The sequence below is a fragment of the Natrix helvetica genome (genome assembly GCF_964273705.1).
Source record: "Natrix helvetica genome assembly, chromosome: 3".
NCBI lineage: Eukaryota > Metazoa > Chordata > Lepidosauria > Squamata > Natricidae > Natrix > Natrix helvetica.
In genome coordinates, this window is record NC_138549.1 from 75,689,861 (window position 1) to 75,703,231 (window position 13,371).

The following is a 13,371-nucleotide window of genomic DNA, read 5'->3' on the forward strand; positions in this document are numbered from 1 at the left end:
CAATCTGATCTGATTAAAAACCTTGTGGTAAAATAGGGAAAGAAGTCTTTGTATGTTTTCATTTGATTTCATTTTTATCAGACATAAAGAGAACAAGAATAACAAGCATTGTCTTAGAAGACTCATCCTTCCTTTTTTTTTAACAAGTAAAAGAAAATGTTGCCTCAATTTTCTTCTAGCTCTATGGATTATTTACATCATACTGAATTGATTTCCTAAACTAGCTGTAATTAGTTTTAAAGGGATAATTCAAAAGAGCTACTAAATCTATAATTTCAACATTTTAATAATCCTTGATTAATTAAAAACTCAGGATTCATGGTTTTCTGGAACTTATGGATCCAAGTGGCATATTATACTTCCTTTAATCTTAACTGATCAGACTTAGAAATGTCTTTCTTCAAAGAAGGACCTTATTTTTCAGAAGATCATCTGAGGCAAACATTTACTTCTGTCTGCAATCTTTCATAAGTAATATGGCTCAGCAATAAATGTAGGGCCAAACAGGCATAAATGTTCCATGTAGAATTTCTTGGATAGAGGAACATAATTCATCAAGCTCATTTCTGTCTAACACACAAAGTGTAGAAAAAGGAATGGTTTCTTTTAGTGAAAATTTGGGTGATAGTCCCGCAAAGGAGCAACTCAATCTATTTTCAAGATTTGTGCAAAGGGCAGAATTGATCCACAAATCAGTTGACTATCTTTGTTTCAGACTGAAATTACCTTATGACTTCAGTATTGGTGGTGCTTACATTTGGTACTAATTGCCTCTCTTTTCCTTCCCTGAGTATTGTGAAATCACATTAAGTCAAGCAGCAAAGTAAGAACAGAGCAGCAGCTTTAGGGCAGGGTTCTCCAATGTGGTCAGGGCTAATCCCCAGGATCAATGGTTGATAAATGGCTGTTTAAATAACTGGATGATAAATGATGAAAAGTAATTTGCAATCAACTAATCTCTTCACCTCATCATTGGCATCCTTCAGTCTCGAAAGACTATGTATTGTGCTCTGGAAAGAGTTCCTTAAACAGCATCTGATGTGACTAAAAAGGCCAGTTTGAGAGTGGCAATCCATTCTACACCGAGGGCAGATACATTCTGTCCCCTGCCCAGTCCTCCAATTTCGCTGGTTCCTGGACTGGCTCTTTGCCTCGGCCTACCAAACAAGTGTCTCTTCGAATTGGAGAAGGCCATGCTGCGTCTTTAGCCTCCAAGCTGAACGATCAGAGGTCAAGGTTTCCCAGCTGTTAATGTCCATTCCCAAGGCCTTTAAATCCCTCTTTCAGATATCCTTGTATCGCAGCTGTGGTATTCACCTCTGGGAAAGATAAATGTTCTTGTTCAATGATGTTAAAGATTAACCACCTATTTCTATTCATATTCCTCCATAGAAATTCAGTGTTTCCCTCCAGTAGTGGCAAATGGCCGCTTTGAACCTAGACGAACTCAATATATGTACAATGAGGAAATTGAGACAATATGTAATGAAGGGTTTGTCCTTGAAGGCCCAAGGTTTTCCAAATGCATTGAAAGTGGTTGGGATCCTTCTACTGTCTGTAAACGTAAGTAACTTTTTCTATGAAATTTCTTTCTAGAGCAGAATTGCTTCATTGTTTATGAATAATATTCTTATAGTTATGATAGTTGAGGTGAGATAATTATGGTGGTAGGTGAATAGTTTATTGTAGCTATCAGTAGTTACAGTATGATTTCTGTAATTTGTTTTCATTAAAAACAATCCTAAAGTCTTTTATAATAATCATAAAATGGTTCCACCATAAAATAAGGAAAAACAAGATAAAAATGGAATAATAGCATTATATAGTCTAGAAAACTTGTTCCATGCTATCATTAATCAATAATTCATAAGCCATCTGAAGATTGTAGGAACTGAACTGAATTTTCAATGATCTGAAAGCTTAATTAATGTCCATCCAAAAATAACCTATTTGACAAACTCTGGAAGGAAGAAGGATTGATTGTTGAAGCTCCTGGACATTTTCCTGCCTAGCAATCTACCAATGGTGCTACTTTGGAAGTAAGATTTATTAGTCTTACTCTAGAAGAAACACTCAGGTCTCTGGTGAATTTCATTCCAGCTTGCAAAAGAGTGCTGTCACAAAGTGACAAGTGTACTTTAAAGCATGCTGTGGAGTGTGCAAAACAACAATGCAGTGGGAAAACTAGGGTATTTCCATGGGATGTTCCTCTTTAAGATGATAAGGAGAGCCAGAGAGGTAAAAGTAACTACCATGTTGCCTGCTCACACCAGGTAAAATTCTTACACTTTTCAGTGATAGAACGACCCTGGGCCATACAGGAGTATGGTGGATCAGGCATTCATACCCTTTTCAGGTATATAAGCAGCCTGGTGCCAGGTCTGATGTATGCTTGAGAAAACAAAGTGTAGTTCGGTTGTACAGAAAAAAAATTCCCTCTATAGTTAGCTAGGTGGCCCAAATTGAAAAGGCTGTGGAAGATAGCTAATAGTACCCAGAGAAAAGTGAAAGTTCCTTTTCTAGTGAAGCATCACAGATAGACTGCATAGCACTTGAACTACTAGAAGAAATCAGAAAATACCATTTTGATACAGAGTGAGAAATGACAGCCAGAGCTGATTCTTGCAAAGGGACAAGAACAGGTGGGAGTCAATGCTATGTATTCATACTTTCATAGTTTCCTGTTAGGAGAGGCCACTTTGCTTCAATTGAAACAGAAAATGTGGTTGAGCTTATAGGAACACATGCAGTGAAATTTGCTAGCACCTCAGCAGACCTACTTTTTTCATGGCACATGAATAGAATGATTGCAACAAGTGGAACAAAATCATAAGTTGAGGACAGGGGTGACATTCAATTTTTTCCCCTACCGGTTCTGTGGCCGTAGCTTGGGGGCAGGGTTCTTGTGACTGAGTCGATGTCACTCATGGCCACACCCACTCAGTCACATGAACCTCCCCACTAAGCAACACCCACAGAACCAGGTAGAAAAAAATGTGTGTATGAGCATGAGAAAAGCTCATAGTGAAGGCTGTGGAAGAGAGAAGCCAAACTTTTTTCCTCCATTCACAGCAGAGCTGCTGGTCCCTTTATGCCCCCCCCCCCTGGGCAACCCTCCCTCCCGGGGGGTTGAAGTACCTTAAAGGCACAGGCTACAGCAGCTCCACTGTGAATGGAGGGAGAAATATTCAGATTGTCTCTGCCACAGAATTCAATGTTAAATGCAGCAGAGGGGATCTGAATGTTTCTCCCTCCATTCACAGTGGGGCTGCTGCAGACTGTCCCTTTAAGATGGTTCCCGTGAGGGTGGGGGCTGTGGGGAACCATAAATGGAACAGCATCTCCACTGTGAATGGAGGGAGAAACATTCAGATTCTCTCTGCTGCATTTAACATTGAATTCTGCAGCAGAGAGAATCTGAACTTTTCTCCTTCCATTCACAGTGTAGCTGCTACTCGTTTTATGGTCCCCTCCCAGCCCACTCCCTCCCGGGGACTAACTTAAAGGGACAGGCTGCAGCAGCTCCACTGTGAATGTTTGGATTGGGTGGGAAGGTTGGGTGACCAGAAGGGCGAGTAAGTGGCCAGAAGGGGTGACCGGCGAGCAGGTGGGCATGAGCAGGGCCAACCAGGGCAGATTTTTACAGGTTCGGCAAACTGATTCAAATCATCCCTACCAGTTCACCCAAGCCGGTCCAATCCGGTCGAATTTCACCCCTGGTTGAGGAACAACTTTGATTAAATGAAGAATGGAAGGAATATTACTGAAATGGCAGAACAGATGGCCTGAAGATCAAAAAAGTTTGAATAGAAGTGGCTGGAGAAATGAAATGAATAGTTTTAAAGAAGGAAAGGAAAAGACAGTAAAAGTTAAAACTGTCTCAATCTAGAAAAATGGAAACATAGATCTCATGTCCTGACTTGTTTACAGATACTTGAGAAACACAATGAATACCCTCCAGTCTCTATAAAGGTTGTCAAAAGCCACAAACTATTTAAATATCCTTGAAATTGGTGTTGTCCAAACACAGTCAATACTGACTTATCCAAAAGTGATAATTGGGAAATCTGTGTTTTTTTTCCAATTCTGATGCCAAAACAGATTTGTATAAAATTGAATGTTAAAAAATGGATTCTTTTTTTTAAAACAAAGTTTTATTGGTTTTTTTAAAATTTACAAGGGAAAAGGTAGTGGAAAAGGTATACAAATTTTGGCAGTTGCAAAGTGTGGTAGGCGCCCCCTCCCTCCAAACTCATAGTATACATCTGGGTAAAAGTCATTGATACATAATCATATATAGTCAGCATATTAATTCCATTGGTACTTTCAATCAGCTTAATACATAGTAGTATATAGTCCACATGTTAATTCCATTGGTACTTTCGGTCAGTTTATGTCAAAAAGATTTTCTTATTCATTTTTGTGATCTGAGCTTTCTTGGTATTGCCCCATCTCTCCCCGCCGACAGAGCTCCGGCCCCTCCCGTGTCCTGCATATCTGTTGTAGGATCTTCTGTTTTTTCTAGGTGTGTTTTGTTTTTTTCCATAAAGGCCTGTGCCTCTATGGGTGAGTTGATTCTAATTCTTGTCTCCTCCCAGAATATTAACATACCTTCAGGCATCAACCATCTGAACCACACCCCCTTCTGGTATAATTTATTCGCTAATTGCGAATAATTTTTTCTTTTTTCCCTCACTTTCTTGGGGATCTGCTTCAGAATGGTTATTTCCCTATCATGGTATGTCAAGGCTTGCCCCCTTTGTGCACCCAGAATTTCGTCTCTTGTGCTTTTTCTAAGGAATTTAATATGTACCTCCCTGGGTACGTTGTGTGTTCTAGCATAGGCTGAGTTCACTCTATAAACCAGATCTATCTCCCATTCCATCTGTTGTTTTTCTTTATGAATATATTCAGCCAAAATATTTGTCATGATGTCCCTTATGTTTTCATCATCTGCTTCCATCACGTTTTGAAATCTAAGATAAAAGGACATTCTCTCAAATTCTGTTTTCATCTGTTGGGTATCAAGTTCTTTGTTTCCCTTCTGCACCACCTCCACCCCCTCCCTCATCTCAGCCGCCCCACCCTCCAGAAGGTCCATTCTCTGTGAGTTCTTATAAATTTAGGCCTGATTCTCTTTAATTTCTTCTTTCATCTCCTTTAGTTGTTTCTTGATTTCCTCTTGTCCCTGTAAAAGTTGCTGAAGCAAATCCATCTCTGTACTTTTAGGTTGCATCAGGTCTGTTATCTTTGATTGTGTAGCAGGGCTGGAAGTTGCTGATGTTGGGGCAGAGGTAGCAAAGCCAGGCTTTCCAGGAGGTGGTCTCTTTGGAGGCATTGTTTATAGAATAAAGAGTTCAGTCAGTGTAGAGAATGGACAGTTAGAGCGGCAGAGCAGCCAGATGAGTCCAGGAGGCAGAAGGTCCAGGCAGAAGAGAGTTTCTCTAATCACCCTGGCAATAGAGCAAAGTTTTTCACTCCAGGGAGTTCAAAGAGTAGCAATGGATTGTTAAAAAATGGATTCTTAAAGAGGCAAGGCAAAACAATCAAAGAAAAAATAAGTTAGCCAGAAGGTGGCCAAGTAATTAAGATCTGGCAGCACCTTCCTGAAATGCTCCAAATTTCCTGCATAACTACACTGACCACAAAATCTATAATTCAAAGGAATTCACAAGTCTTTTCAAAACAAAGAATTCTAAAACACAATGAGATATGATATCTAATATTATGGCAATATCATTATCTGAATAGAGTCTTCAGAAAAAGATATCCTGAAGTTTATTTGGTGGGGTATTTTTTGCTTCTGCCTAAATTTATATCCTGCTTCAATGTCCAGTTATTGAATTAAAGTTGCCAAACTGTTTCATGGAAAAAAGGGGTATGTAAACCTCTCTAGTCCTGGCCTGTAGATGTAGCCATTACAGTGTACTATGAGAGGTCTCCCGAATGACTGGAAAATTTTGGTGGAAAAAAAAATAAAACTCCAGAGGAAAGATCAATCACTGGACAAACCAGAAATTCTAAAATTCTCTCTGTTGAAAATCTCCTCAAAGATACTAGGGAGGTTTTACATTCTTATCAGAGATCATAAGATGCTTATTGAAATTTTATCTTGCGAAGCTGCCTGAGATAGTCATAAACCTGAACTTAATTAAACATTATGTTCCCCTAACTTCTACAGTGACTTTGAAACAATTCAGCATTATCCAGAAAATGGACCTCTAAATTCAAATACATTCCTGGCTAGACATTCTACCTCTTTCAATATAAATCCGAATCAAATCAGCTTCTGTTTCAAGGTTCCTGGAGCTTTCTTGAGAAGCTGCTGGGAAGATGTAAGTTCTTCTCCCAAACAGCAGCCAAGTGCCACTTTTTGTCTTAAAACACCTAATTCTTTTCTTTGCCCAGTAGGAAGAGAGGGCTGGGCAGGGAAATTCAATATGTGGCCAAAGTCATATCTACTGGATTGTGAATTGTATTTCAGAGGCTGCAATCTGCTATTCAATTTTTAGTAACAATGTGGCATAACACTATTTTATCAATCTAATGATATTCTTGTATTTGAAGTGCACGTGTTTCAGGGCACATGTTTAAGCTTATAACTGGTAAGAGAAGGAAGGAGAAAAGGCTTAGGGAAAAAGCTACACGAATTTTCTTGAAGTCAAAAATATTTTTATTTTACTGGAAAAAGTCATTTCTCAAAATATTAGCTGAGGAAATCATTTTCTTTTAGGACAAAGCAATATAAGTTAGTCCTCAGCTTATTATTGATGGAAACCTTGTTAAAAGTCCCTTGGTAATGAATATTATCAGAACTCTTGATCATTTAGTATTATGGGATTCAGCAGACCAATCAAAAGGTTGCTTTATGAATGAAGTGTTTGATTATATCAAAAACCTAATCCCTCAGGAAGAGGTGAAAACCACACTTGTAAAAGTTTCATCAAAAGCAATACCGGTGTGCATCAGCTGAACCTGTTCCTAGGAAGGAATTTGCTGGCTATATACCATTCTACTATAATTATTCACCACTACTAATCACTAGTTAGTAGTGGCAAAACATTTCAAAAACAAAGAGACACACTTTAAAAGTAGAGTTCAGGAGAACATAAGAAAACAGCTAATCAAGAGAGACAGATCGGGTGAGGAGAAGCTTAGAGGTTTAATTTTAGAAATCTTAGTGATGCTAGGTCCAGGATTACTGAGGAGAAACCATTTATGCAGGAAAGCACAGAAAATCCTGCACATTATGATGAAACTCTTTTGGAAGAATTGCAGATCATTCACAAGGAAAGAATTGTTACTTTATCTGTGTCTCCAGGAAGGTTTTTATTTTACAAAAGGCTTTAAAAACTTCTTTCTTACTTCTCACTAAATACTTTCCATTAAATATATACTTTAGAGCCAGTTCGTTATAATCCTGAAGGTGCCAATCTTGAAACCAGAAGACTGTGAGTTGTAGTCCCATCTTAACCACTGGTTAATATGGGGCCAGTCACTCTCAGCCCAATTCACCTCACAGGGTGCTGGTGGTAGAGAAAAGAGAATCTAGAAGTATAGCTATGTTTGCTGCCTTGACTCATTTATGAAAAGGCAGGATGAAAATATAATAATAACAATATCAGCAAGAATCATAATGCTTGGATAAATCCCTGTGCAGTGATAAAACAGGAAGGTAGAAAGAACCCCAGTCCTGTTTTTCAGTATAAGATCGAAGATGTCAAATCAACACCCTTCCATTCGCCCCACAGACCTCACAGATTGTAAGCAGAAGAAATAAGGGCCTTTTATTGCCCCATCGCCCATTATCACTCTCTGTTCTCTCTTTAGATCCAAGGCAGAAATCCAGATCAGATTCTGATATTGCATTAGAACAAACAATAACATTTAATAACAGGTTCATCTCTGATGAGCACAGCAAATGAACTGATATAATATTCTGAATTTTGGGGATGCCTTGTTTTTTTTCTATCTCTTTTCTTCAGGAAAGGGCTGTGATTCTGTCCGTATAGAAAATGGAAGAATGGAATATCGTTATGAACGATTTCCAAAATGGGAAGGAGAACAATTTCGGTTTTATTGTTATAATGGTTTTCTGCCTATAAGCAAACAGCAAACATGGCAAACAGTGACATGCACCAATTCCCGCTTTGAACCAGAACCAAAGTGTTTCAGTAAGTAATTCTTTCCCCTTTGCCAAATATAAACAAAACAGGCCATGAAGAGGCTATCCTGACCTTGCTTTAACCTTAAAGAAGTAACATTCTACAGAGATTTCAGCCTGTTCTTGGGTTGTTCTGCCTGCTAGGGTGATGCTTCCACTGCTGTCTCTTCTCAAGGGATCCTAAAGGTTGTTTTGGACCTTATAGTTTGCAAAAGAATGTGTACTAAAACTTTACATGTTTAAAAATGAGTATTTTATAAAATATAAAGAGAAAAAAAGGGTTCTTCCTCATCAGCTTCCTCCTCTCTTCACACCTTGTCATCTTGGTGAATTAGGTATCATGCATTGTATGATTTGCCTTCCAAGAACCATCAATGATGAAACCAAGTTGCTCTTTTTTGCATTTAGAATGGTGTGATCCTTCTCTACATTTTTATCATGGTCGCTTCCTTTATAACAACTGGAACATTTTCATAGAAGGTGACAACATTACATTTGTTTGTGATATGGGATATTCTCCTGCAAACCAGCAATCAACAAGTACTTGCACAAAAATGGACTGGTCACCTACTCCAAAATGTATCCTGCCAGGTAAGCTTTAGGAATGTCAGCTAAAATTGCCTGATCTGAAATTGCTTACCAAGCTGTATATGCACACACATGCTGTATATGTGCACATACATATACATGCACTCTCACACACACACATTTGTATATCTATGTGTGTATATATATATGTATGTATTTATTAATGAGAATTTGTGATAATTTAGCAGCAGGGATGAGAAGGGATTCATATTTCCACAAGGAATTGTGCTGTGACTGGGGGTAAAGGTATGTATAGGTGTATATGTCCATGCATATAGTTGCGCCTATGCGCCTGTCATTTATTTATTAAACTTAATGCCTTCTCCTACTTAGGTCTATTGAATATTTGCAATAAAAAGGTAACTTTTGATTTGAAGAAAAATATTTCAGATGAAGTTTGTTAACAATTAAAAATTGTTTTCATTATATTTATTATTTTTGAAGAGAGAGTGGTGTGTTTTGATGTGCCAAGAGGATTTAGGGTTGTCTCCAATGAAGATCTGAGGCCCAGCATCAATTGTATTGGCCAGTATACAAATATAAAATAAATGTTGATAAATGGCAATGATTAAGGAAGGTAAAATAAAGAAAAGGGTAGTAAGCATCAAAATTGCATAATAATACCTTTTAATATATACTTTACAACTAAAACAATTCACTAACCTCTAACATATTTTTAAAACTTCAGTGTGTGTGTGTGTGTGTATGTGTGTTTGTGCGTGCGCGCATAAAAAGTATTAGGTCTGTGCCCCAAATACTTTCATAATTGTACAATGCTACCGAACTCTTAAAATATGACAATCCCCTAAATGTTGTCAGTGAAGTTGTATTATGTCTAAAGGCTGATTCATGGCAACTGTTAATCTGAGACTTTTAGTTGCTCATTCAAGCAACTTCATTGATCAAAGCAAAATTAGTTAGGCAGAAAGAGACATTGTAACGTAACAACTTCAGAGGTTTCTCCATAAAATGCATTGCAATATGTCGATGAAGACTCATTCATCCAGGCCAAAGATGTCTAAAGGTTTGGCCTTCCTTTTTCCATTAGTAGTTTAAACCTTTAGACACTTGGCCTGGATGATTGAGTCTTCATTGACAATGAAGCTGTAAAAAAACATTCTGCTAACTTACATAACCTGTTCTTCTGCTCACACAAATGTTGCAATGTATCATGTTATTACTATTACTGTATGTGTTGCTATGCATAGCCGAAATATATCCTTATAGTTTTAGGGGTCAAAACCCCCAATCCATATGTGGTTTGCTTTGAGATGTGGCACTGTAAACCCATCTGGAATAGAATGTAGTGCTAGAGTTTTCAAAAGTCTCCTTGAACATTTCCACCTTTCCTGGACTCACCTATAATTTATTATTCTTCATTTATCCTTTCATAGCAATTTCAAGAGCTCTTGCAGATTAATAAGTTTGGGTGCCAACAGCATCTTAAAAGGATTAAAGTCCAAATCCCCTGATGTTGTGACCCATTAAACTCCAAAGGATTTGGACCAGAATATAGGACATTCAAAACACAAGTGAGAATCTTCAACCCATGAGCCTCACGTAGGAATTCCAATATAGACTTAGATCAGGCCACTAAAATATGGAGTAACATATAGCTTATATGGCAGTACGATTTATTTTATATAATTAAAGGGCAAATTAGCTGCATTAAGTTTCTATTAGGAAGACAGCCATGAAACTGTCTAATCAGATACATTAGTTTCCCCACTCAACCTGCCTTTGGATTTTCCAACATATTGTATACAGCTTTTCTTAGAAGTTTCTTAGCCCATTTATTCATGATTTTGAAAGGAGGCAATTTTCCCCTGGCTCCACTAGTTTCCCAGGTGTTTTACAAAGAGTTCACATTTTATAAACAGAATAATTCATATTTTATATTTCCTTTTTCCATTAGCAGTTGAACGTACCTGTAAGAAGCTTTCTCTAGCCAATGGGTATTTTGAATCGGAGCAACGGACTTTTCAGATCAATGCTAAAGCAAAATATAGTTGTCATCATGGCTATACAACATCAAAAGGAGAGACTGAAGCAGAGACACAGTGCCTTACAGGTGGCTGGAGCCCAGAGCCAGAATGTATCAGTAAGTAAATACAATTCCATTAGAAGATAGATTGAAACTGACTGGCATAGACAAAGACATGGAATCTTATTCAGTGAAGAGTAGCCTGATATCATAATCATTTTTAAATGTATCTCTTCAAGAAGTCTATAGGTTCATAGTATAAAATTATTGTTTTTGTTCATGATTTGAAAAAAATAATTTGCAACCTAAATATGTGTACACTTTAATTGTAAACATACAATTTACATTTTATTTCCTGTCCTCCCAAGATCTTCTGTCACAAATATCCTATAGATGCAAACAGAAATATATATTATGTATTTTCCATTTACATAGAGAGTTATATATTCTTAAACTTGCAAAAGGGCAAGAAATCCTGTTGAGCATCTACCATGCTCTCTACACAAGATATAATAAGCACAAAATTCACTTCAGGTTCAAAAGCAAAAACTGCTGAAAGACGGAAAGTGCTCACATAGCGTCTGCAGTGTAGGTAGCCACAACTATAGCACAATCCTGAAAAACTATGGATATGTGTTCAGATGTTAGAATCATGAAAGGGTCAGTGAAGCAGTCTGCAAGACCAAATTGTGTAATGTGACCCACTAACCTGGTTAAAAAGCAACTAACCATGTTTGCCAAATTCACTAGTGTGAAGCAGTGAGAGCTTATTTATAGCAACTCATCATTTGCTTTGTGCACGCGCCTATACCTAAGAGTGAGAATTCTTTGGTGAGAATTGTTGAGTTTACAACGTAGACTCATGAGAAAAGAACAGTGAGACATTAATAATATTCACTCTTTGATTCCACAGAGACATGCTTAAAGCCACCTGAAGGTGATTTTATCTTCAACACAACTAAGCCTGTTTTCTTTCCTGGAGAGGAAGTTCACTATGAATGTAAAGAAGGGTTTGAAATCACTAAAAATACCATTGTTGACACTGTAGCGTGCACTGAGAAAGGATGGGAACCTACTCCTAGCTGTTTGCGTAAGTTAATGAAATACCAGTCTAATAATCCAATTGTCTAAATCAGTTCATCAAGAATATTTTCCTAATGATTTCCATAAGGTATCATTTATATTTATGTATACTTAAAAGTATTGTAATCCTAAATTATTTTCCACAAATTGGCTTTTTAAATAGAAACTAAAAAAAAGTAGAATAATTAAATAGTTTATTTAATTTTCTCCCATTTGTTCTTCCAGTAATTTCTAAATATTAACTATAACTTTCTCAATAATAATCTATTTATTATATATTCACATATGTTAAATTAGTAACAAAAATAATGCAAATAATAAGAAGGATAACCATATCTCATTAGAATCATCCATCCTTAGTTTATGTCTGGGAGAGTCAGCTGAGTATAATGGTACCAGACTAAATGCAGGGAAATCCAGTTTTAAGTCTTTCCCTCAATTGAGAAAGCAGCTGGGTGACCTTGGATCAATAGGCATCAGGCTGTAAGACAAGCTGACTGAAAAATAAAATTCCTCATCACATTGTGCATTGACAACTTTACTGTGTGACCAGGCAAACACCGTGGAAAAACAAGCAACACTAGGAAAAATCCAAAGAAGGAGGATACTACTGATGACATGGCCTAATTTAATGATTTTAGGCATTGCCAAAAAATGTTTGATTGAAACATAGTCTGATTTAATCTCTGATACTAGATTAATTTACCCATTTCTTTTCTATAGAAATGCAATTGAATCCAATGTCCAAGATACCATTTTTATTGAATAATGAAAAGTTTACTATCTATTGAAATATTGTTAAAGCAGCTTTTTATTGTTTAGATAAAATGGGGGTCTCAAATTCCTTATTTGACCTAATCTACTTGATATTGATATTTATTTTGATGGATATATATGTACAAATCAAAATGATTTATTGAGAAATGTTTTTAAAGATTAATCACAGGATTGTTAGTTCTTGTAAGACTTAATAATCATAATAATTAGGTGCTGCTAAAGCTGAAAATGCTGAATTGTGGCAGTTTCAAAATGGTCCCACTTCTGGAATGGCACCACACAGTCCCCCATTTATAGGGAGTCCAAGGGCAGAGCAGCTGGCTCTATTTCCCAAACACAAGATCATCTGAAGCAGTGTACAATAACTTTCTCAACCACCTTTCCAAAACAAGGTTAAATACTGGACTAAAATTGTCCAGTATTAAGCAGTGACTAGGGGTATCCTACAGGCCCCTTTAATGAGCCAGAAGGGACGTGGATCCATAGAGAAGATGGCTGAACTCCCATTTCTAAATACATGGTCCGTTTTGTCATGTCCAACAGTTAATGAGCCAGAAGGGACATGGATCTGTAGAGAAGATGGCTGAACCCCCATTCCTAAATAGCTGGTCCATTTTGTCATGTCCAACAGTTCAAACTGTTCCCAAATAAGACTTTTTCCCAGGCATCTACTTGGGACCTGCAACAAGGCTGGCATCTAACTGTTAACTTACCTGAGGTTTTTGTTTCTAACAGAAAATTTTCTAACAAATTTTCTGAGAAAATTTCTCTGTAT

General features: G+C 37.2%; 2 protein-coding genes across 4 annotated transcripts in view; one reads left to right on the plus strand and one right to left on the minus strand.

Moving 5' to 3' along the window:
• The window catches only part of LOC309388775 (complement factor H-like), a 499,219-nt gene that overhangs the window by 190,472 nt on the left and 295,376 nt on the right, over nt 1–13,371 (minus strand). The gene's annotated exons all lie outside the window — the stretch shown is intronic.
• Nucleotides 1–13,371, plus strand: part of CFH (complement factor H) — a 73,719-nt gene that overhangs the window by 22,986 nt on the left and 37,362 nt on the right. For 2 of the 3 annotated variants that reach the window (XM_081946384.1, XM_081946385.1), the window contains exons 7-11: nt 1,393–1,563; nt 7,986–8,174; nt 8,573–8,755; nt 10,668–10,853; nt 11,650–11,826. In XM_081946384.1, the coding sequence (XP_081802510.1) occupies nt 1,393–1,563; nt 7,986–8,174; nt 8,573–8,755; nt 10,668–10,853; nt 11,650–11,826 (906 nt within the window). The remainder of the gene's footprint in view (nt 1–1,392; nt 1,564–7,985; nt 8,175–8,572; nt 8,756–10,667; nt 10,854–11,649; nt 11,827–13,371) is intronic. The other variant, XM_081946386.1, reaches the window with a different exon arrangement.